At 39.7% G+C, this 24,697-nt stretch overlaps 1 protein-coding gene across 1 annotated transcript in view; it reads right to left on the reverse strand.

The window, feature by feature from the left end:
• LOC128663097 (uncharacterized) overlaps positions 1–24,697 on the reverse strand; it is a 131,432-nt gene that overhangs the window by 62,446 nt on the left and 44,289 nt on the right. The window contains exon 4 of the mRNA XM_053717257.1: positions 24,283–24,510. Coding sequence (XP_053573232.1) covers positions 24,283–24,510 — 228 coding nt within the window. The remainder of the gene's footprint in view (positions 1–24,282; positions 24,511–24,697) is intronic.

Here is a 24,697-nt window from a genome sequence, read left to right on the forward strand (position 1 = left end):
GTTTGGCTATCTGCTATATGTGGATGGGTGTCTTTCGGTAAGTATGTTTTTTATTACTTAAGAAACCTCAGCTATGGTTTGGCACTTTATGCATTAATATAACGTTCTAAATATATGTATTGTACTTATATTTGCCATGAGTCAGGTTTATGTATATTTCCTTTTTCAGACTGTCAGTTTCATATTTGGGGAAAAACATATTTAGGAAAATATATTTCTTACCTGGGGTTTAGTCTTTTTTCAAATTGACTGCTTTTTTCATTAAATGCAGAAGTTTGTTGCGTCATTCTTGGTGTGAGAATTTTTTTTTTGGCGCAAAGGTTCGTCCGATGACGCAAATTAGTCATTTCCGGCGTCTTAGTTGACGCCAAGTTCCTTGCACAAGGTTGCGTCTTCAATGACGCGAGTATGTAATTTCCGGATGTTGTTAGCGCCAAAGAAAATTTCAGTTACGCCGTGCGTCACACTTGGCGCCAAATAATTTCATTATTTAAAACACCATTCCTATATGCCTCTTGCCTTTTTTCTATGTCAGAGGGCTATGCTGTTTGCATTTTTTTCCAATTCCTGAAACTGCCATATAAGGAAATTGATAATTTTGCTTTATATGTTGTTTTTTCTCTTACATTTTGCAAGATGTCTCAATCTGATCCTGTCTCAGAAACTACTGTTGGAACCCTGCTGCATGATAACAGTTCTACCAAAGCTAAGTGCATTTGTTGTACATTTGTGGAGATTATATCTCCAGCTGTGGTATGTAATAGTTGTCATGATAAACTTTTACATGCAGAAAATGTGTCCATCAGTAATAGTACTATGCCTATGGATCCTTCAACATCTAATGTACATGATATACCTGTGAATATAAAGGATTTTTATTGCTGATGCAATTCAGAAGGCTTTGTCTGCCATCCCGCCTTCTAATAGACGTAAAAGGTCTTTTAAAACTTTTCATAAAATTGATGAAATTTCGAATGACCAACAACATACTGTCAGGGTTTTTTCCCTGTTGTGTTTGCCATGTGCTGCTGGCAGCCATTTTACTCACCTCTCTTCCTGACTATGGTGCATTGTGGGGGATGCTGCTCATTTCCTGCACTTCCTTTTATGGCCAGACTGGTGTGCATCATCCATGTGAGACAGGATGCAGTCTTAGAATTGTGATGTCATCACTTATTATTTAAAGGGCCTCTGTTCAGTATGCTTTGTCTTTGCTTTGTCTCAGACCTGTTTGTGAGAGTTCCTGTGTATTACCTGGCTGCCTGACGTCCTTCCTGGTTCCTAATCCCTGGCTTATTCCTGACTCTGCTGTTTTCCTTGTTCCTGAATCTGGCTCGTCTGACTATTCGCTTTGGCTCCTGATTCGGCTCGTCTGATTACCAGCTCTGGGTTTGATTCCTGACTTGTTATTTGACTTGTGGACTTTTTATTATTTTTTGCTATTAATAAAGGTGTGATTATTTTTGCACTTCTCGTCTCAGTCTGATTCCTGGCACCCTGACATTACGCAAAGGCCATGAATCCCGATGGTGCTAATAATCTACCTTTACCTGCCATCATTTCCAGGATGGATGTACAGGATCACTGCTTGGTTCAATTTGCACTAGCCCTGCAAACCCTGCTGACTCGCACTGCACATTTGGACCAAAGTGTCCCGCAAGTTATGGCTGCTCCTGTTTCCGCTGCTGCACCTATGCCTACCAGGACCATGTCCGGTTCTGCACCTCTACCTCAGCGATATGGAGGCGATCCTATTCAGTGAAGACGGTTTTGAGCCAGTTGAGATGTTACCTCAGGCGTTTCCCTCTGACAGAGCTAAGGTGGGATTTCTCAACTCGTTACTCTCTGACACAGCTCTTGCCTGGGCTAATCCCTTGTGGGAGACTAATAAACCTGTGATTTCACATTACCCTGAATTTGTGGCCTCCTTTTGAAGGGTATTTGATGTTCCAGCTCGCTCCTCCTCTGCTGCTAAACGACTCATGTCCATTCAGCAAGGTACAAGATCTGTTGCTCAGTATGCTATTGAGTTCCGTACGCTTGCCACAGAGGTAGGTTGGAACAATGAAGCCCTTGTTGCCGCCTTCTTTCATGGGTTCTCTGATGTGATTAAAGACGAAGTTGCTGACAGAGATTTACCAGAGGATCTCGAGGCATTGGTGTCTTTTTTTATCCTAATTGACATCAGACTCAGAGAGAGGCCCTCTTACAAGGAGCGCTTGCGGAAGCCTCCTGTTCCGTTGTCTCCTACGTGTTCGTTCCCACCCATGCTTCCCTCTCCTCCCATGCCTCCTGGTCCCGAGTCACCAGATACTGCTGAGCCGATGCAGTTGGGATTCACGCGTCTCTCCGCGGTGGAGAGGGCCTTTTGGAGGAGGGAGGGGCTCTGCCTCTATTGTGGGTTACAGGGCCACCTTATGAAGTCTTGTCCTACACGGCCGGGAAACGCTCACACCTAAGGTCCTGTCGGGGGCAGACCTTGGGTGGTTTATCCTCATCCACGGAACCGCTTAAGGAGAATCATTTGGTCATGGTTGTCCTTTCCTGGGTCGACTCCTCCATAGTCACTCAGGCTCTTGTTGACTCCGGTGCTGCGTGCTATTTCATTGACAGTGCTTTTGTATCAAAGCGCTCCATTCCTGTTTTGCCTCAGTTCATTCCGCCTGCTATTGAGGCCATTGATGGCAGGCCCCTTCAGCCCACAGTCGTTACTCACGAAACTGCTCCGTTGTCCATGGCTGTTAGGGCTCTCCATTTTGAAACCCTCCAGTTCCAGGTGATAAACTCTCCGCATTTTCCAGTTGTTCTGGGTTATCCCTGGCTCCAAAAGCACAATTCCAGTCTCGACTGGCGCAGGTCCGAAATTTTGTCATGGTCCCCGCAATGTATTTCCACTTGTCTTCGGAAACCAGTTAAAGTCTTGTGCACTTCTTTGGTATCTCAATTGCCAGAGGAGTACCGAGAGTTCCTAGACGTGTTTGACAAGGTGCGTGGCGGTACATTGCCTCCTCACCGGTCTTACGATTGTGCCATAGACCTGCAACCCGGAGCCATTCCTCCTCAGGGCCTGGTGTACCATCTGTCTGTTGCAGAGAATTGTGCTATGGAGGAGTATGTTGCCAATGCTCTGTCGCGGGGGATCATCTGCAAATCCTGCTCTCCTGCAGGGGCTGGCTTCTTCTTTGTGAAAAAAAAGGGTGGCGAGTTAAGATCATGTATCGATTATAGGGGTCTTAATCGTTTTACCATTAAGAATGCTTACCCTATTCCGCTCATTACGGAACTCTTTGACCATCTCAAGGGAGCTACGGTCTATACTAAACTTGATTTGAGAGGAACGTACAATGTCGTTAGGATTAAGGAGGGTCACGAATGGAAAACAGCATTTAACACCAGGAGCGGGCATTATGAGTATCTTGTAATGAGCTTTGGCCTATGTAATGCTCCTTCTGTTTTTCAGGAATTTATTAATGATGTTCTATGAGATATGTTGCAACAGTGTGTTGTGGTGTACTTAGACGACATCCTCATACACTCACCCACACTTGAGGCTCATTGTTCTGATGTTACACGAGTTCTTCAGAGACTACGTGAGAACGGCCTGTTTTGTAAACTTGAGAAATGTGAGTTCCATCAGACTCAAGTAACTTTCCTAGGTTATGTTATCTCCGTTGCAGGGTTCTCCATGGATCCTGACAAGCTATCTGCAGTTCTGCAGTGGCCTCGCCCAGTTGGTCTTCGGTCTATTCAACGTTTTTTGGGGTTCGCCAATTACTATAGAAAGTTTATTAAAAACTTTTCTTCCTTGGTCAAACCTATCACAGACATGACCCGTAAAGAGAATTATCCACTCCATTGGTCACCTACTGCTATTAAGGCCTTTGATAGTCTTAAGGCCTTTGCTGCCGCTCCAGTTCTGGCTCATCCTAACCCTGTCCTGCCTTTCGTTCTTGAGGTCGATATGTCTGAGACTGGAGTAGGTGCCTTCTTGTCTCAACGTCCTACGCCTGATGGTTCTTTGCATCCGTGTGGTTTCTTCTTTAAGAAAATGTCTTCAGCGGAGTACAATTCTGAAATTGGCGACAGGGAATTAATGGCCATAATTTTGGCACTCAATGAATGGAGGCATCTTCTCAAGGGTACTAGCTCATTCTTACTGACAACAAGAATTTAACTTATCTATCTGAAGCAAAACGTTTGTCGCCCCGACAGGCCAGATGGGCGCTATTTTTGTCTCGGTTTAATTATGTGGTCTCCTACCTGCCTGGTAGTAAGAATGTTAGGGCTGATGCCCTCTCTCGACAATTTTCGCCTCTGTCCAAGGAGGAGTCTGTACCTACTCCTGTTATACCTGCTGACCATATTTTGGCTACCATACGTACTAATTTGACTTCTCCCTTGGGGGAGGAGATCCTGGCTGCACAAACCAATGCACCTCCTGAGAAACCTAGTGGTAAGTGTTTTGTTCCTGAGAATCTTCAAACTAAACTTTTGCACACTTACCACTATCCTAAAGCCACAGGTCACCCAGGCAAGAACCAATGATTTGGTCTGTCACTTGACAATTCTGGTGGCCAGGTCTTCGTTCTGATGTTGCTGGGTATGTTGCCTCCTGCTCAGTTTGTGCACAGAATAAGACTTCTCAACTTCTTCCTGTGGGTCTTCTTCAACCTATTGCTAATGTTGAGCATCCTTGGACACATCTTTCCATGGACTTCATTGTCGAGCTCCCTGTTTCCAATGGTAATACTGTTATCCTTATGGTGGTTGACAGTTTTTCTAAAATGTCACATTGCATTCCCTTGATGAAGCTGCCTACCGCTCAGGAGCTTGCTTCAATTTTTGGGAGGTCTTCCGTTTACATGGGTTACCCAAGGAGATAGTGTGGGACCGGGGTAGCCAGTTTGTCTCCAGATTTTGGCGTTCCTTTTGTGCTCAAATTGGGATCCAGCTTTCCTTCTCCTCGGCATATCATCCTCAATCCAGTGGGGCTGCGGAACGGTCTAATCAAGCTCTGGAACAGTTCCTCCGTTGCTATGTCTCAGATCACCACAATAATTGGTCTGAACTGTTACCTTGGGCAGAGATTGCTCGTAATAGTGCTATTAATGCTTCCTCCAAATTATCCCTGTTCATGGCGAATTATGGGTTTCAACCATCCTTGTTGCCAGATTCATTCATGTCTCAGGGTATTCCCGCTTTGGAGGAGCATCTCTGGCAACTCCGTTCCACGTGGGTGCAGATTCAGGATTGCCTTCATCGTTCTATGCAGTGCCAAAAGTTCCAGGCTGATCGTAGGCGTCTGCCCGCACCTTCCTACCAGGTTGGTGAGAGAGTTCTGCTGTCCTCCTGCAACTTGAACCTTTGTGTGCCTTCCAATAAATTGGCTCCCCATTATGTTGGTCCTTTTCGAATACTCCGACGGGTTAATCCTGTGGCCTACGCTCTTGACCTTCCTCCTGCTATGCGCATCTCCAATATTTTTCATGCCTCCCTCTTGAAACCATTGGTTTGTAATTGGTTTCCCACTGTGTTGCCTCATCCCCATCCTATCTTTGTAGAAAACCGTAAGGAGTATGAGGTCAGCAGCATTATTGACTCTCATATGTCAAGGGGCTGTGTACAATATTTGGTTCACTGAAGGGGCTACGGTCCGGAGGAACATTCTTGGGTTCCCTTCTCTTAGTCCTACTCATTTTGAGCGGAGACAAAGGAAAACCAATCCCATTTCGATGGGTAACTTCAAATGTAGAATTTGTTCAATTTGCAAACACCTCTTGCCATTAAAATCCATTTCTGACAGATTTGGGAAAGTACATAAAATCACCAGTCACATCAATTGCAATACTGAAGGTGTAATATACGGTATTACATGTAAATGTTAGAAGACCTATGTTGGTATGACTACCCGTCAGCTGAGAACCAGAATGTTGAAACACCTACCTAAGTAATATTAGGAATGCTGAAAAAGACATCAAAGCTAAGAAAATTATAACAGTTACATCCCACTACCTAAAATATCATAAAGCAAATACCTCTGAATTCCAATGTTTTGAGATTCAGAGGGTAAGATTAGGAATAAGAGGAGGAGACATTGAAAGACCTCTCCTACAGACAGAAAGTCGGTAGATATACCTATTGAATTCGGTACACCCTAATGGATTAAATGAACACAATTATTTCTTTACATACTTATAAAAACTAAAATAATATGTAACACATATTGATCATAGTGTTACATTTAAACAAATATTTGTATTTGTAATATTTATTTACTTTACATCATATTGTAGGTTTTATAATAACAGTAGTTAAGAACATCTATACATGTTAAGTTCCTAATATAGGTCAATACTTAGACTCACATAGCACGATGCACAACACAATTTACATCAATGTCATCACCACATCACTTACTTGCAATGTAATTTGCAAAAGGATATATATATATATATATATATATATATATATATATATATATATATATATATATATTACCATTTATTGTTTTTATATTGCTCTTCTGTTTGATATTAGCAGAAGGTTTAAGCACTCAATATAATTATATTCAATCTCACACACATTATTTATTTATTTTACATAGTATTTTTATTTGTTTTCATTAACAGCTATAGTGCACTTATTATTATACACTTATAACAGTATAGTATTATAATCACATTCACTTAAAATAAACACAGGCACAAGTTTCACAATTTTATTTTATTTTATTTTTCTCATTTAAGCTTTATTTAGCATAACCCAGCACTATATCTTTGTTATTTCACAATAATTTATCACATATGATAGTTTTGTAATTTTAGTATATTACTTTTTCCCTTTTTTATTAGGATTATCTTATCCAGCATTACAATGTAACGTTTTAGTACTAAACTGAATAACTGCTACATTATGTTTAGCAAATTTGTACACATAGGGGGGTAGTTATCAAGCCGTCAACCTCAAATACGCTGGAATTCCGCAGCATATTTGTGGCGAGGCTGATTCGCCTTAGTTATCAAGCCCTAGATACCGGCAAAAGTAGAATTTTGTGACGTAAGCTTCGATCCGCTGGACTCAGTCCGACACAGATCGATTCTTACGTCACTCCAGATGTTCCGCGGCACAATCTGACTACTTTTGCTAGTTATCAAAAAACTAGCAGGTACCCTCGGCACTTTTTACAGTCCAGCGTACCTGGTTTTCATTTTGCCGCCCTGGAGGCGGCTGATCCCATAGGAATCAATGGGAGTCTGACCATAGCGAAAGTACAAGTTCGCTGCTGCCAGACATCCCATTGATTTCTATGGGAGATGTCTGCACCTAACATGTACCCCGAGCCTAAACACCCCTAATCTGTCCCCCCTACACCGCCGCAAGTAAATAAAGTGTTTACCCCCTAAACCGCCGCTCCCGGAGCCCACCGCAAGCTATAATAAACATGTTAACCCCTAAACCGCCGCTCCCAGAGCCCACCGCAACTATATTAAACATGTTAACCCCTAAACCGCCGCTCCCTGACCCCGCCACAACTATAATATATGTATTAACCCCTAAACCGCCACTCCCTGACCCCGCCGCAACCTATATTAAATTTATTAACCCCTATCCTGCCCCCCCTACACCGTCGCCACTGTAATAAATTTATTAACCCCTATCCTGCCCCCCACTACACCGCCGCCACTGTAATAAAATTATTAACCCCTAAACCTAAGTCTAACACTAACCCTAACACCCCCTAACTTAAATATTAATTAAATAAATCTAAATAATATTTCTATTATGAACTAAATTAATCCTATTTAAAACTAAATACCTTTAAAATAAACCCTAATATAGCTACCATATAAATAATAATTATATTGTAGCTATGTTAGGATTTATTTTTATTTTACAGGCAAATTTCAATTTATTTTAACTAGGTACAATAGCTATTAAATAGTTATTAACTATTTAATAGTTACCTAGCTAAAATAAAGAGAAATTTACCTGTAAAATAAAAACTAACCTAAGTTACAATTAAACCTAACACTACACTATACTTTAATAAATTATTCCTATTTAAAACTAAATATTTCCTGTAAAATAAACCCTAAGATAGCTACAATATAATTAATAATTACATTGTAGCTATCTTAGGAATTATTATATTTATTTTACAGGTAACTTTGTATTTATTTTAGCTAGTTAGAATAGTTATTAAATAGTTATTAACTATTTAATAACTACCTAGCTAAAAGAAATACAAAATTACCTGTAAAATAAATCCTAACCTAAGTTACAATTAAACCTAACACTACACTATCATTACATTAAAGGGCATTTTTTTATTTTGGGGGGCTTTGTTATTTTATTAGGGGGCTTAGATTAGGTGTAAGTAGCTTAAAATTGTTGTAATATTTTTTAAATGTTTGTAACTTATTTTTTTTATTTTTTGTAACTTAGCTTTTTTTATTTTTTGTACTTTAGTTAGTTTATGCAATTGTATTTAATTGTAGTTATTTGTAGGTAATTTATTTAATTAATGTAATGATAGTGTAGTGTTAGGTTTAATTGTAACTTAGGTTAGGATTTATTTTACAGGTAATTTTGTATTTCTTTTAGCTAGGTAGTTATTAAATAGTTAATAACTATTTAATAACTATTCTAACTAGCTAAAATAAATACCTGTAAAATAAATATAAATCCTAAGATAGCCACAATGTAATTATTAATTATATTGTATCTATCTTAGGGTTTATTTTACAGGTAAGTATTTAGTTTTAAATAGGATTAATTTAGTTCATAATAGAAATATTATTTAGATTTATTAAATTAATATTTAAGTTAGGGGGTGTTAGGGTTAGTGTTAGACTTAGGTTTAGGGGTTAATAATTTTATTACAGTGGCGGCGGTGTAGTGGGGGGCAGGATAGGGGTTAATAAATTTATTATAGATGGCGACGGTGTAGGGGGGGCAGGATAGGGGTTAATAAATGTAATATAGGTTGCGGCGGGGTCAGGGAGCGGCGGTTTAGGGGTTAAACTATTTATTTTGTTGCGGCGAGGTGCGGGATCAGCAGGATAGGGGTTAATAACTTTATTATAGAGGGCGGCGGTATAGGGGGGGCAGGATAGGGGTTACTAGGTATAATGTAGGTTGCTGCGGTGTCCGGGAGCGGCGGTTTAGGGGTTAATACATTTATAAGAGTTGCGGCGGGGTCAGGGAGCGGCGGTTTAGGGGTTAATACATTTATAAGAGTTGTGGCGGTGTCTAGGAGAGGCGGTTTAGGGGTTACTAACTTTATTTAGTTGCGGGAGGCTCCAGGGGTGCCGGTATAGGGGGTAGAACAGTGTAGTTAGTGTGGGTGCTTAGTGACAGGCTAGCAAGAAAGCTGTAAAAAAGCCGAAGAGCAGCAAGATCAGATGAGTGATAACTCTCACAGTCCGCTGCTCATCACCCCGTACTTGGTGCGCGGCTTTTTGACAGCTTTTTTGATAACTTAGGCGAATTTTTGCAGGTCCGCGGTGGCGATGTGAGGCGAGCTTAGGCGGGCGTATTGGGCCAGCGAAGGCAGGGAAAGTAGACACGTTGATAACTACCCCCCCATAATATCCAAGTAATTCTGTACCGTAATTCAAGGCTCATTATTGGAGCTCGTTTATGCCAATCTACTCCAACTGTCTGTTCAAGGTAGCCCGAGATTCGAGGGCATGGATTGGCTGTATTCAAATTTAGAGGTGGACCGCAGGTCACAAAAAGCTGATGCGTCCGCGGCACCTCGCTTTTGAGAAAGCCGGAAACCCGGTGAAACATGTCAGGGAGAGGGGAGTGAGCTAATGGGAGCCCTATAGCCAAAAATTTTAACGTAAACTTGTTAGCCGATATTATTGGGGGCATTGTGGTGCTCAAGTAGGAGCAAACAGATACTTATTATTTGGGACATTATTGGTCTCCTTGCTGAGGCTGGGTATATGCAAATTAGTAGTAACTTGTGAACACAGCGTGAGAGCAAAAGCTGGTATTTCTCTATTTCTAATCAGCTGACAGTTTCACATAGCACGCTTTAACAGTTAACGAGTACCCAGCAGGGGTTGTTGTTGAGATACATGAAGTATTATACCGGTCTCATACAAATACAATTACAATCCTGTAGTGGTATATATATTTTTATAAAAGCAGATTTTTAGCCGCACTATTGAATGTTAACTATTTAGCTGTCAATAGCCATGAGAATATTGGTTAATTTCCACAAAACTATGCGTAATAGCGTGACACAAATGGAGTATATCATACTTTAGTGGACTACATGGTAGCACTCATACAACCCAACTGATACTCTCAGCTGTAAACAAATCAATAAGCAAGTTTCTCAATATCATTAATAAAAGTTTAATCCACATTAGTGGTGCTATTAGCAATTACTGCTCTGGAAATTAGTGATATAATTCCAGAACAAAGTTACAATATAATAAGCACCATACTTAATATGTACCAAAGATCTATAAATAATATGTGAAAAACGAAAATTAGTAAAGTATACACTAATGATGTTGAAATACACAATACCTACCATACAATTTAGTGGGTCACAGGGCAATAAGCTATATTATAGCCTGATATTGCATAAGTGGTGAGTCTGATATTTGTAAATATACCAATCAGATAATATAATATTTATATGAGTTGTTCAACAATTGTTACCAAAGAACAATCCGCATCAATGTTGTTATTGTAACCCAAGTGGTGGGAAACTGATATAATTTCAGCTCTGGAATAATTACATAATCTAAAAAGCACTAAGACCTTTGGTGCAATCATTGATGGGTCTGTAAATAATATAATTAGTTGATAAACTGAATATTATATTGACCATATAGTGGTAATAATATTTGCAACTATACTATGAGCTACTAAGAATGTCCAATATTGGGCTTTTACTAATCTGACTATCAGCACCAACCCATTACTAGTCAGTTATTCAACTGAAATTAATATCTGCTAACATTTTAGTTTTAATCATACCCATTGTTTTAAACACGTTCTAATAAAGATTTATATTTTAATTTATGTGACCTTCAGTTCTCTAGTTTAATAAATTTTGCAGAGTCTCAAGAGTGCTGTTGTAGTATCCTTTTTGTTCAATTCTTTATTGAATACAAGTTTAATGAAGCTTTTGATACTTAGCACCATACCACAAATATATTTTGTATCCTGAGGCCAACTTGCCTTAATTGTGGATGGTGAGGAGACTCGTATTATTCGTTTGTAGTGGTGCCATCAAATCTCTTTTTTGTTCCCTCCTCTGATGTTCATGCTCCCGCCCTCCTCTGTGCCTTCCATGCCCGTTTCCCCAATAAGCCTTTTGTCCTCCCCCGGGGGAGGGGTCGTTGAGGGGAGGGTACGGTCAGGGTTTTTTCCCTGTTGTGTTTGCCATGTGCCGCTGGCAGCCATTTTACTCACCTCTCTTCCTGACTATGGTGCATTGAGGGGGATGCTGCTCATTTCCTGCACTTCCTTTTATGGCCAGACTGGTGTGCATCATCCATGTGAGACAGGATGCAGTCTCAGAATTGTGATGTCATCACTTATTATTTAAAGGGCCTCTGTTCAGTATGCTTTGCCTTTGCGTTGTCTCAGACCTGTTTGTGAGAGTTCCTGTGTATTACCTGGCTGCCTGATGTCCTTCCTGGTTCTTGATCCCTGGCTTGTTCCTGACTCTGTTGTTTTCCTTGTTCCTGATTCTGGCTTGTCTGACTATTCGCTTTGGCTCCTGACTCGGCTCGTCTGATTACCAGCTCTGGTTTTGATTCCTGGCTTGTTTTTTGACTTGTGGACTTTTTATTATTTTTTGCTATTAATAAAGGTGTGATTATTTTTGCACTTCTCGTCTCAGTCTGATTCCTGGCACCCTGACACACACTGAATTATCCTCCTCAGATGAAGATCTATCTGTTTCAGAAGATCCTTCCTCAGATATTGACACTGACAAATCTACTTATTTATTTAAAATGGAGTATATTCGTTCCTTGTTAAAAGAGGTGTTGATTGCTTTGGATATTGAGGAAACTAGTCCTCTTGATATTAAAACTAGTAAATATTTTAATTCTGTTTATAAACCTCCTGTGGTTACTCCAGAGCTTTTTCCAGTTCCTGATGCTATTTCTGATATGATTTCTAAGGAATGGAATAGGCCTGGTACTTCTTTTATCCCTTCTTCAAGGTTTAAAAAATCGTATCCCTTGCCAGCAGTTAGTTTGGAGTTTTGGGAAAAGATCCCCAAAGTTGATGGGGCTATTTCTACTCTTGCTAAACGTACTCCTCCTCCTATGGAAGATAGTACTTCTTTTAAAGACCCTTTAGATAGGAAACTTGAATCTTATCTAAGGAAAACTTATTTATATTCTGGCTATCTTCTCAGGCCCGCCATTTCTATGGCTGATGTTGCAGCTGCATCAACCTTTTGGTTGGAGAGTTTAGCGCAGCTGGAAACAGATCCTGATTTGTCTAGCATTGTTTGCTTGCTTCAACATGCTAATCATTTTATCTGTGATGCCATTTTTGATATCATAAAAATTGATGTTAAATCTATGTCTTTAGCTATTTTAGCTAGAAGAGCTTTGTGGCTCTTTCCAAGGTAATAAGTTATTTGGTTCTCAGTTGGATTCAATTATTTCAATTGTCACTGGGGGAAAGGGAGTTTGCCTCAGGATAAAAGACCTAAGGGTAAATCTAAAGCTTCTAACCGTTTTCGTTCCTTTCGACAAAATAAGGAACAGAAATCTAATCCTTCCCCCAATTAATCTGGTTCCAATTGGAAACCTTCTTCAAGTTGGAGTAAATCCAAACTGTTTAAGAAACCAAAGCCAGCTCCTAAATCTACATAAAGGTGCGGCCCTCATTCCAGCTCAGCTGGTAGGGGGCAGATTAAGATTCTTCCAAAACATGTTTGCAGATTCTGTCCAAAATCAATGGATTCAGAGTATTGTCTCTCAAGGGTACAGAATAGGATTCAACGTAAGACCTCCTGTGAGAAGATTTTTTTTCAGCTTTCAGGGGTATTCATACGAGTTCCGTTTCAGGAACAGGGTCTGGGTTTTATTCAAATCTATTCATTGTCCCAAAGAAAGAAAATTAATTCAGGCCAGTTCTGGATCAGAAAATTTTGAATCGTTATGTGAGAGTACCAACTTTCAAAATGGTGACTAACGACTATTCTGCCTTTTGTTCAGCACGAGCATTATATGTCCACAATAGACTTACAGGATGCTTATCTTCATATTCCATTTCATCCAGATCATTATCAGTATCTCTCTTTTCTAGACAAGCATTACCAATTTGTCGCTATTTCATTTGGCCTAGCAACAGCTCCAAGAATCTTTTCAAAGGTTCTCAGTGCCCTACTCTCTGTAATCAGAGAACGGGGTATTGCAGTATTTCCTTATTTGGATGATATCTTGGTACTAGCTCAGTCTTTACATTCTGCAAAATCTCACATGAATCAACCAGTGTTGTTTCTTCAAAGACATGGTTGGAGGATCAATTTACCAAAAAGTACATTGATTCCTCAGACAAGGGTCACCTTTTTAGGTTTCCAGATAGATTCAGTGTCCATGACTCTGTCTCTAACAGACAAGAGACAAATAAGATTGGTTTCAGCTTGTCGGAACCTTCAGTCTCAATCATTCCCATCAGTAGCTATGTGCATGGAAGTTTTAGGTCTCATGACTGCAGCATCGGACGCAATCCCGTTTGCTCATTTTCATATAAGACCTCTCCAGCTTTGCATGCTGAACCAATGGCACAGGGATTATACAAATATATCACAATTAATATCCTTAAATCCCAATGTTCTACTCTCTCTGACTTGGTGGTTAGATCACCATCATATAATTCAAGGGGCCTCTTTTGTTCATCCAACCTGGACTGTGATCACAACAGATGCAAGTCTTTCAGGTTGGGGAGCTGTCTGGGGATCTCTGACAGCACAAGGGGTTTGGAAACCTCAAGAGGCGAGGTTACCAATCAATATTTTAGAACTCCATGCTATTTTCCGAGCTCTTCAGGTTTCGCCTCTGTTGAAGAGAGAACCGTTCATTTGTTTTCAGACAGACAATATCACAACTGTGGCATATGTCAATCATCAGGGTGGGACTCACAGTCCCCAAGCTATGAAAGAAGTAACTCGGATACTTGCTTGGGCAGAATCCAGCTCCTGTCTAATTTATGCGGTTCATATCCCAGGTATAGACAATTGGAAAGCGGATTATCTCAGCCATCAGACTTTACATCCGGGGGAGTGGTCGCTCCATCCAGATGTGTTTTCTCATATTGTTCAGATGTGGGGTCTTCCAGAAATAGATCTGATGGCTTCTCATCTAAACAAGAAACTACCCAGGTACTTGTCCAGGTCCAGGGATCCTCAGGTGGAAGCGGTGGATGCGTTAGCAGTTCCTTGGTGTTACCAACCTGCTTATATCTTCCCGCCTCTGGTTCTTCTTCCAAGAGTGAATTCCAAGATCATCATAAAACAATCGTTTGTGTTGCTGGTGGCTCCAGCATGGCCTCACAGGTTTTGGTATGCGGATCTTGTTCGGATGTCCAGTTGCCAACCTTGGCCACTTCCATTAAGGCCAGACCTTCTGTCTAAAGGTCTGTTTTTCCATCAAGATCTCAATTCTTTATATTTGAAGGTATGGAAATTGAACACCTAGTGCTTAGTCATAGAGGTTTCTCTGACTCAGTGATTAATACTATGTTACAGGCTCGTAAATCTGTTTCTAGAAAGATTTATTATTGAGTTTGGAAGACATATTTCATGGTGTTCTTCTCTTAAATTCTCCTGGCATTCTTTTAGAATTCCTAGAATTTTACAATTTCTTCAGGATGGTCTGGATAGGGGTTTGTCTGCAAGTTTCTTGAAGGGACAAATCTCTGCTCTTTCTGTTTTATTTCAAAGAAAGATTGCTAAGCTTCCTGATATTCACTGTTTTGTACAGGCTTTGGTCCGTATCAAGCCTGTCATTAAATCAATCTCTCCTCCTTGGAGTCTTAATTTGGTTTTGAAGGCTTTAAAGGCTCCTCCATTTGAGCCTTTGCATTCTTTGGACATTAAACTACTTTCTTGGAAAGTGTTGTTCCTTTTGGCCATGTCTTCTGCTAGAAGAGTGTCCGAATTATCTGCTCTTTCTTGTGAATCTCCTTTTCTGATTTTCCATCAGGATAAGGCAGTTTTGCGGACTTCATTTAAATTTCTTCCTAAGGTTGTGAATTCTAACAACATTAATAGAGAAATTGTTGTCCCTTCTTTGTGTCCTAATCCTAAGAATTCTTTGGAGAGATCCTTACATTCTTTGGATGTGGTAAGAGCTTTGAAATATTATGTTGAAGCTGCTAAAGATTTCAGGAAGACTTCTAGTCTATTTGTTATCTATTCTGGTTCTAGGAAAGGTCAGAAGGCTTCTGCTATTTCCTTGGCAATTGGCATCTTGGTTAAAGCTTTTGATTAATCAGTCTTATTTTATCCCTCCCTCTCTAGTGACTCTTCCGTGGAGTTCCACATCTTGGGTATTGCTATCCCATACGTCACTAGCTCATGGACTCTTGCCAATTACATGAAAGAAAACATAATTTATGTAAGAACTTACCTGATTAATTAATTTCTTTCATATTGGCAAGAGTCCATGAGGCCCACCTTTTTTATGGTGGTTATGATTTTTTGTATAAAGCACAATTATTTCCAAATTCCTTTGTTGATGCTTTTTACTCCTTTCTTTATCACCCCACTTCTTGGCTATTCATTAAACTGTATTGTGGGTGTGGTGAGGGGTGTATTTCTAGGCATTTTGAGGTTTGGGAAACTTTGCCCCTCCTGGTAGGATTGTATATCCCATACGTCACTAGCTCATGGACTCTTGCCAATATGAAAGAAATTAATTTATCAGGTAAGTTCTTACATAAATTATGTTTTTCCTTTATGGAATGGAAGGAGTTAACCTAAAATGTTTTGTGGCTCTTTTTATTTTAGTCAATGTGTGCTTATTGGGGATTAGTATTCAGCTATGGACAAGGGTCAGTTGAAGAGGCTGTGTTTTTTACTCTTTATTTTTAAACGGTTAGTCAAAGGAAGGCCGGTATACAGTTTATTGTTCCGGTCTGACTCGGCTTCAGAAAAGCGCGTTTTTTCTTTCACTTCGCAGTTTCTTTTCAGCCGGTCACATCACTACTTCTCTTCTGCTCTTTGATCTGTTCGGAGTGGTGCCGGCTGCATGAAGTTGTTTGTGTGAGAAGAAAGGACTTTAAAATCGGCTGAATCTTTTACTGACAAGTTTATTACTTCAGTGGGGCAGGTAGGGCACCTCAGTCTGCTAAGATGCCGAGGTCCTATTTGAGGGGTATGTTTTTGAGTGCTAATCCGCTCTGAATAAATTTAAAGTGACAGTGTCAAATTTAAATTTATTTTTTATTTTTTTGTTAAAATTCTCTTGTCATTCCATTATCTCTGGGAGTTCCTTAAGCTATAGTCATGGAGCAGGAGTCTATTCCTATAGAAAAATGCTTATTGTGTCTTGAGGCCCAAGTTGTGTTACCTATGCAATTTTGTTCCTCATATTTAAAAAAGACATTGAAATATAAAGATAAACTTCTTTTTTCTGAGCCTAAAGTCTCTCAGGATGATGCTGTTCAGGCAATGGCACAGCATTCTCCTCTAACGTCCCAAGCCTCTATGGTGTCACATACAGTGCCCTGCAGTTCCTCTCAGCCTCCTGGAGGAGTTTATTTGCCATCAGATTTTGCTGCTCAAGTATCCTAAGGGTATCAGCGGCTTTATCTGCTTTTCCCTTGTTGGGGAAGCGCAAGAGGAAATCTAAACATTTGTCAGATTATAAGGTGTCTGCTCCGTCTGCGGCTACGCAGGTTGCTCTCTCTCATAAGTCTGATGAGGAGGATACCTCAGTAGCCTCTGTGGGGGAAATCTCCAATTCGGACAGTATAATACCTTTGTCTGATGCTGAAGAAGTAAGCTTCAGATTTAAGCTTGAACACCTTCGTGTACTACTAAAGGAGATATTGGCTACTTTAGACGACTCCGATACTTCTGTCGTTGTCAAATCTAGTAAACTTAATAAATACTATGATGTTTCTTCCTCTGTGGAAGTGTTTCCTTTTCCAGACCGTGTGACAGAGATTTCACAGGAATGGGAGAAGCCAGGGATTCCTTTCTCCTGTCTCCTGTCTTTAAAAAGATGTTTCCTGCTGCTGACTCCATTAAAGATTCATGGCGCATGGTGCCTAAAGTAGAAGGGGCTATTTCTACTCTGGCTAAGAGAACTACTATCCCTATAGAGGATAGCTGCTCCTTTAAGGATCCCATGGACAACCAGCTGGAGATTTATTTGATAAAGATGTATGTCTTCAATGGCATCCTGTAGTCTGTATTGCCACAGTTGCAAGTGCTGCATCTTATTGGTGGGATGCCTTGTCTGAATCAATTTTTGTAGAGACTTCTTTGGAGGAGTTCCAAGATATAATTAAGGCTATCAAACTAGCCAATTCCTATATTTCTGACGCTAACATGCAAATTATTAGACTGGGTGCCAAGATGTCTGGCTTCACTGTCTTAGCCCGCAGGGCTTTGTGGTTAAAATCTTGGTCAGCTGATGTTACCTCCAAGTCCAAGTTTCTGGCGCTTCCTTACAAGGGTAAAACCTTGTTTGGACCTGGCCTCGCAGAAATAATTTCTTATATTGCAGGTGGAAAAGGGTCTTTTCTACCACACGACAAGAAGAACAGACTTAAAGGACGTCAAAGTAATTTTCTTTCCTTTCGTAACTTTAAAGGTCAAAAGTCTTCCTCTACCTCTTCCAAACAGGAGCAGTCCAAGTCCACTTGGAAACCCAATTAGTCTTGGAACAAGGGGAAGCAATCAAAGAAACCCTCAGCTGAGTCTAAGTTAGCATGAAGGGTCTGTCCCCGGTCAGGGATTGGATCAAGTGGGGGGCACACTTTCTCTGTTTTGTCAAGCGTGTATATGAGATTTTCCAGATCCTTGGGTTGTGGACATAGTATCACAGGGTTACAGGGGCAGATTTCACCTCTCAAGATTATCTGCAGACCAGGTAAAAAGAGAGGCATTCTTGAACTGCGTTCAGGACCTTTTCTCCCTGGGAGTGATTGTTACAGTTCCACTAAAGGAACAGGGTTTAGGATTTTATTCAAATCTGTTTGTGGTTCCCAAAAAAGAGTAAACTTTTCAACCCATTTTAGACCTGAAGTTTCTCAACAAATTTGTCAGGGTACCGTCCTTCAAAATGGAAACCATTGGTTCCATTCTTCCTTTGGTTCAAGATGGTCAGTTATTGACAACCATAGACCCGAAGGATGCGTATCTTCATGTTGCCATTCACTGGGATCATCACAAGTTCCTAAGATTCGCTTTTATAGACGAGCACTTTTTATCCTAAGATTCGCTTTTATGGACAAGCACCTCAGTTTGTGGCTCTTCCGTTTGGCCTTGCCACAGCTCCCAGAATTTTTTCAAAGGTTCTGGGGGCTCTCTTGGCAGTGGTCAGGTCTTGGGGAATTACAGTGGCACCCTACCTGGACGACATATTGGTTCAGACGCCTTCTTTTCTACAAGCAAACTCTCATACAGAGATCTTGTTGTCTTTACTATGTTCCCACAGATGGAAAGTGAATCTGAAGAAGAGTTCCCTTGTTCCAGCTACAATGGTGGTTTTCTTAGGAATCATCATAGATTCCCTATCTATGAAAAATTTTCTGACGGAGGTCAGAAAATCCAAAATTCTTTCCTCTTGCCTCTCACTACAGTCTACTGTTCGGCCATCAGTGGCTCTATGTATGGAGATAATTGGTCTGATGGTCGCTTCCATGGACATCATTCCCTTTACTCAATTCCATTTGCGAGCTCTGCAATTATGCATGCTCAGACAATGGAATGGAGACCATTCAGATCTGTCTCATAGGATAGATCTAGACCAGTTGACAAGAGACTCTCTTCTGTGGTGGCTTTCTCAGGAGCATCTGTCTCAGGGAACGCGCTTCTGGAAACCTTCTTGGGTGATTGTGAACACGGACGCCAGCCTGCTAGGCTGGGGAGCAGTCTGGGACTCATTAAAGGACTATGGAATCGGAAGGAGTCTACTCTCTTATATACATCTTGGAGTTGAGAGTGATTTACAATGCTCTGATGGCTTGGCCTCAGTTGTCCTTAGCTCGGTTTATCAGGTAACAATCAGACAATATCACCTAGGTGGCTTGCATCAACCACCAGGGAGGAACTCTGAGTTCCTTAGCCATGAAGGAGGTGTCTCAGATTATTCAGTGGTCGGAAGCTCACAATTGTTTTCTATCTGCCATCCACATTCCAGGAGTAGACAACTGGGAAGTGGATTTCCTGAGTAGGCAGACAATTCAACCCGGGGACTTGGCTCTCCATCCGGTGGTGTTCTCCAGGTTAACCCTGCAAGTGGGGGGTGCCAGAGTTGGATCTGATGGCATCTCAGCAGAACGCCAAGCTTCCAAGGTATGGTTCAAGGTCAAGAGATCCACAGGCAACTCTGATAGATGCTCTGGTGGTTCCTTGGAATTTCGATCTAGCATATCTGTTTCCTCCGATTGCGCTCCTTCCACGAGTCATTGCTTGTATCAAACAGGAGAGAGCATCGGTAATTCTAATAGCTCCTGCATGGCCTCACAGAATCTGGTATGCAGACCTAGTGAAGATATCATCTCTTCCACCTTGGAGGTTTCCTCTGAGGAAGGACCTTCTAACTCAGGGTCAAGGCTACTCTTGTAATAGGGTCAGGATTCCCAGGATTTTGTCTTTTCTCCAGGAAGGTCTGGAGAAAGGGTTGTCAGTCAGTTCTCTGAAAGGTCAGATTTCTGCATTACCTATTTTGTTACACAAGCGTCTGGTGGAAGTTGCTCCTTCTTGGAGCCTTAATCTTGTTTTTAAAGTTTTGCAGCAGGCTCTGTTTGAGCCAATGCATTCCATAGATATTAAGCTGTTTTCTTGAAGGTTTTGTTTCTTATTGCTATCTCTTCTGAACGGAGAGTTTCAGTGTGACTCTCCTTACCTTATCTTTCATGCTGATAATGCAGTTCTTCTTTCCAAATTGGGGTTTGTCCCTAAAGTGGTTTCTGATAGAAATATTAATCAGGAAATTGTCGTTCCTTCTCTATGTCCTAATCCTTCTTCTCATAAGGAACGTCTGTTGCACAACTTGGATGTTGTGTGTGCTTTAAATTTCCACCTACAGGTGACTAAGGAATCTTCTACTCTCTTTGTTTGTTTCTCAGGAAAGCGTAAGGGTCAGAAGCCCACTTATACTTCTCTTTCCCTTTGGTTGAGAAGTGTGATTCATTTTGCTTATGAGACTGTTTGTCAGCAACCTCCTGAGAGAATTACAACTCATTCCACTTGGGCTGTCTCCTCTTCTTGGGCTTTCAAAAATGAAGCTTCTGTGGAACAGATTTGCAAGGCTGCAACTTGGTCCTCTCTACATACTTTTTTCAAATTTTCCAAATTTGATACTTTTGCCTTGGCTGAGGCCTCTTTTTGGAGAAAGGTTCTTCAAGCGGTGGTGCCTTCTGTTTAGATCTGCCTGTCTTGTTCTCCCTCCCTATTCATTCCGTGTCCTCTAGCTTGGGTATTGGTTACCACTAGTAATTAGAATGACGTTGTGGACTCTCCATGTCTTAGGAATGAAAACAAAATGTATGCTTACCTGATAAAAATGTTTCTTTCCGGACATAGAGAGTCCACGACCCCACCCTTAAGATTAGACATTTATTTTTGACTAAACCTCTACATCTTTGTGTTATTCCTTTTTTAATTTGTGGATTCTCCATGTCCAGAAAGAAAGAAATCTATCAGGTAACCATAAATTTTTGTTTTAAAGGGACAGTCTACAATAGAATTTTTATTGTTTTAAAAGATAGACAATCCCTTTATTCCCCAGTTGTGCAAAACCAACACAGTAATACTAATATACTTTTTACCTCTGTGATTACCTTGTATCTAAGAACATTCTGACAGCCCCCTGATCACATGACTGTGACTATTTAAAATCTATTGAGTTGCATTTAGTACTGTGTTGCGCTAACTCTTAAATAACTTCCCGTGCATGAACACATTGTTATCTATATGGCCTACATGAACTATCAGTCTCCTGTTGTGAAAAGCAAATACAAAAACATGTGATTAAGAGGCTGTCAATAGAGCCTTTGAAACAGGAAGAAATGTAGAGGTTTAAATGTTATAAAGTATATTAATCTAACAATGTTGGTTGTGCAAAGCTGGGGCATGGGTAGTAAAGGCATTATCTTTTTAAACAATAACAATTTTTGTGTAGACTGTCCCTTTAAGCTGGACAAAAGTGCAAGTTTGCACAAGTAATACTAATGCCCCCATTTCTAATGTGCTGATAGGGAAATAGTCTTGCTTAATTGTAAAATAAAAAGCCACATATCTCCAATACGTTTTTGGAGGTGGGGCTGATTTTAGCCTAGTTTCCACTGAGGCGGTAAAGTGTGGAGACTGGTGGTAACATAAAAAAACTCCATAAACTTTAATGGAGATCAATGTTTTTAGTGCCAGTTTCCACAATTTACCATCGCAATGGAAACTAGTCTTTTTCAGCTGTATCAAAACTAAATCAAAGTGTGTTATATAAAGGTGACAAACATTGCACATCCCACTCATTGATTCAATAATATATATAGCATTAACTCTTAGGGCCAGATAACGAGTGACGCATTAACAGTTGTGCGCGAGTGATATCCGGTCTATCACGGCTGTTTGCAAGCATCGAAACAAGCATGCCTATTACAAGTTGAAAGTAAACATGTTTGAGAGCAATTGAATTTAATGTGCGCCACCACCGAGTTAGCGCAACCTCAGAGCTCTGGTTAACTGTTATGCGCAAATAAAAAGTTGCACAAAATACATTAAAAATACATTTAAAAGTACAGTTACACTCATAATAACATTAATAACATTTATTTAAAAAGATGCATTTAAAAGTTATAAGGGCTCAAATATATGAGGTTTAGGAGTTATAAAGAAAAGGCATACAAAGGGTTTAACATAGGGATATATACATGTCTACAAATGTGTTTGTGTATATATATTTATATGTGTGAACAGATGTATTTATAGAATTATATGTGTAGGATAGGTTTAACATAAAGAGGCTGCAGAAATGTTGGCCAGAGGCCTAATAGTCAAAAAATAAACTGTCCTTACAAAATGAAGCAGCTTTTTATTTGAAACCGTATTTTATTTTATGGCACTTTAAGCTATTTGGATTTCATTTTAGAATCCCCAAAACACTTCCTTTAGTAGTAATTTCCAGTTGATAATGCCATGTGTATAGGGAAACTTCACTTTCTCAATACTTTGTGGTACTTTACAATTTGACATTCAATCCCTTCCAGAAATGACGTGCCCTTCTGAAAATTCACATATACTTACAAAATATTCCAATTTCATTTGAAGTCAAATCTTTGGAACCTTTGATAAATAAGTGGTACTTCACAAACAATCTGTATTTGCCACAATTGTTTTTTAATGGTTAAAGTACCACTTGCCTTATTTGGAAGAGCCAATCTGCACTCGATTCTGGAGTATACCAGGCTCACCATTGTCATTTTGGTGGTAAAAATGGCATTGCTTTGTCATGTAAATCCCAGGAAACAGGGCAAAAATACATAATAAAAGCATGTTATAAAGTTTTTACACGGCACATTATTAAAGGAACATTAATTTTGTATTTTGCGTAATAGAACTTATTCATTTAATTGCAACAAACATACATATAAAATTAATGTTTTAAATTATTTATATAATTTAGTTAGAAAACAAAAGCAAACTGTGTACGAAATTGCCAAATACACATCTACTGCTGGCTGCTATCCTGCAACAATTTTTAAAGGATTTAGCATGTGGGTATTATCTTCCTTTAAGTTGCACACTAGAATTATGTTTAGGTATATAAAGGTATATTGCAAAAAAATTCCTTTCAAAATAAAAATGCACATGTTCTTTTTGATTCTTATTTCCCTTAAACTTTTTTTTGTATTAAAACCCGGAGACAATCTTGTTTAATGACATGGATAATGAGTGTACAATAAAATTAACATTTAAAACAGATGTGTAAACAGCCAAGAAAAAACCCCAACTTAAAGGGACATGAAACCCACATTTTTTCTTTCATGATTTAGAAAGAGAATGCATTTTTAAACATCTTTCTAATTTACTTCTATTATCTAATTTGTTTTATTCTCTTGATATTCTTTGCTGAAAAGCATATTTAGATATGCTCAGTAGCTGCTGATTGGTTGCTGCACATATAAGCCTCATGTGATTGGCTCCCCCATGTGCATTGCTTTTTCTTCAAATAAGGATATCTAAAAAATGAAGCAAAATAAATAATAGAAGTAAATTGTAATGTTGTTTAAATTTGTATGTTCTATCTGAATCATGAAAGAAAGATTTTGAGTTTAGTGGCCCTTTAAACATGAATAGATAGGATTTTCAAGATGTCAAAGCTCTTTGAAAAAATTCAAAAATCATATGAAAAGTTGCTAGAAAATATTTACTAATGGAATGTAGAACAGCTGCTGAATATTTTGGTGACGTTAAAGCTGCTGGAAAATCTGGGATAACATTGCTCTCTATTTTTTTATGGATTGACAGATCTCCTGACTGCCCGCCTATTGTGGAATTGTCATGGCATTGGAGCTCTGCCCCATTTACCCTCCCACGGCTTTCTCTTTTGAGTAAATGTCCTGGTTTGCTAGTGAAACCAGGGTCTACCCAAACCGCACTCATGATTTGCCCTAACTCTGCCCATGGTCCAACCCTCCCTGACCATAGAACACCTGTGATGCTGCCTCTACCTGACAAAGCTCCACCCACACAGAACTCATGGCTCCAGCCACAAATTATCCTTACATAGCCTGGACCTCTTTGTCCCAGAAGGCATCCAGGACATGTTGGGGGTTATGAACTGGAAAGGTCTTAAATTTGAGAAGCAGAGCAAGACACTTCACATTTATATTCATATTGATTGGATTTAGTCCATGTCTAATTTTTTACTCTCTTGCCTACCTGTCCATTATTCTCCCAGTTCTCTCTCACCTGCTCTTCTCCCTCCTCTTTGACATGATCTCTAAGTCAGCCATATCTTGTTTAGCTTAGGTTTGATCACATAGGCACAAGATACAAGATATAACATGCATTCAAATAAAGAATCTGAATTTATTATGGTGTCTTACCGTACAAAAAGCCCAGCAGGAGCCACATATACCTTGACTTTTCACAGGAGTTACACATTTTGATTCTCTCCAGTCCACAAACTTAGGGATTTCACTGACAGTTTCACAGATGCCATTTGGGCAATTATCTGCTTCTTGAGCAATTGTTACTTTTGGTTCAGTTACTGCTCTTGGTATATTTTGTCCTGAGCAGGACAGACAATTCTGTGATCTCATCTCATTTGGAGTCTGAAATAAATATGATAGAGCATTACACAAAACCAACATAGCTCAGATATAATTTAATAATGTTTTAAAATATTTTTATATTTTAACCATAAACCCCAACATCAAAAACTCTAATCACTGAGACAATCCTCTAAAAATAAAATGTCTGTCTAAAAATTCACTTCAATCTAAAAATGAATCATTTTAT

Source organism: Bombina bombina, chromosome 6 (genome assembly GCF_027579735.1).
Source record: "Bombina bombina isolate aBomBom1 chromosome 6, aBomBom1.pri, whole genome shotgun sequence".
Taxonomy (NCBI): domain Eukaryota; kingdom Metazoa; phylum Chordata; class Amphibia; order Anura; family Bombinatoridae; genus Bombina; species Bombina bombina.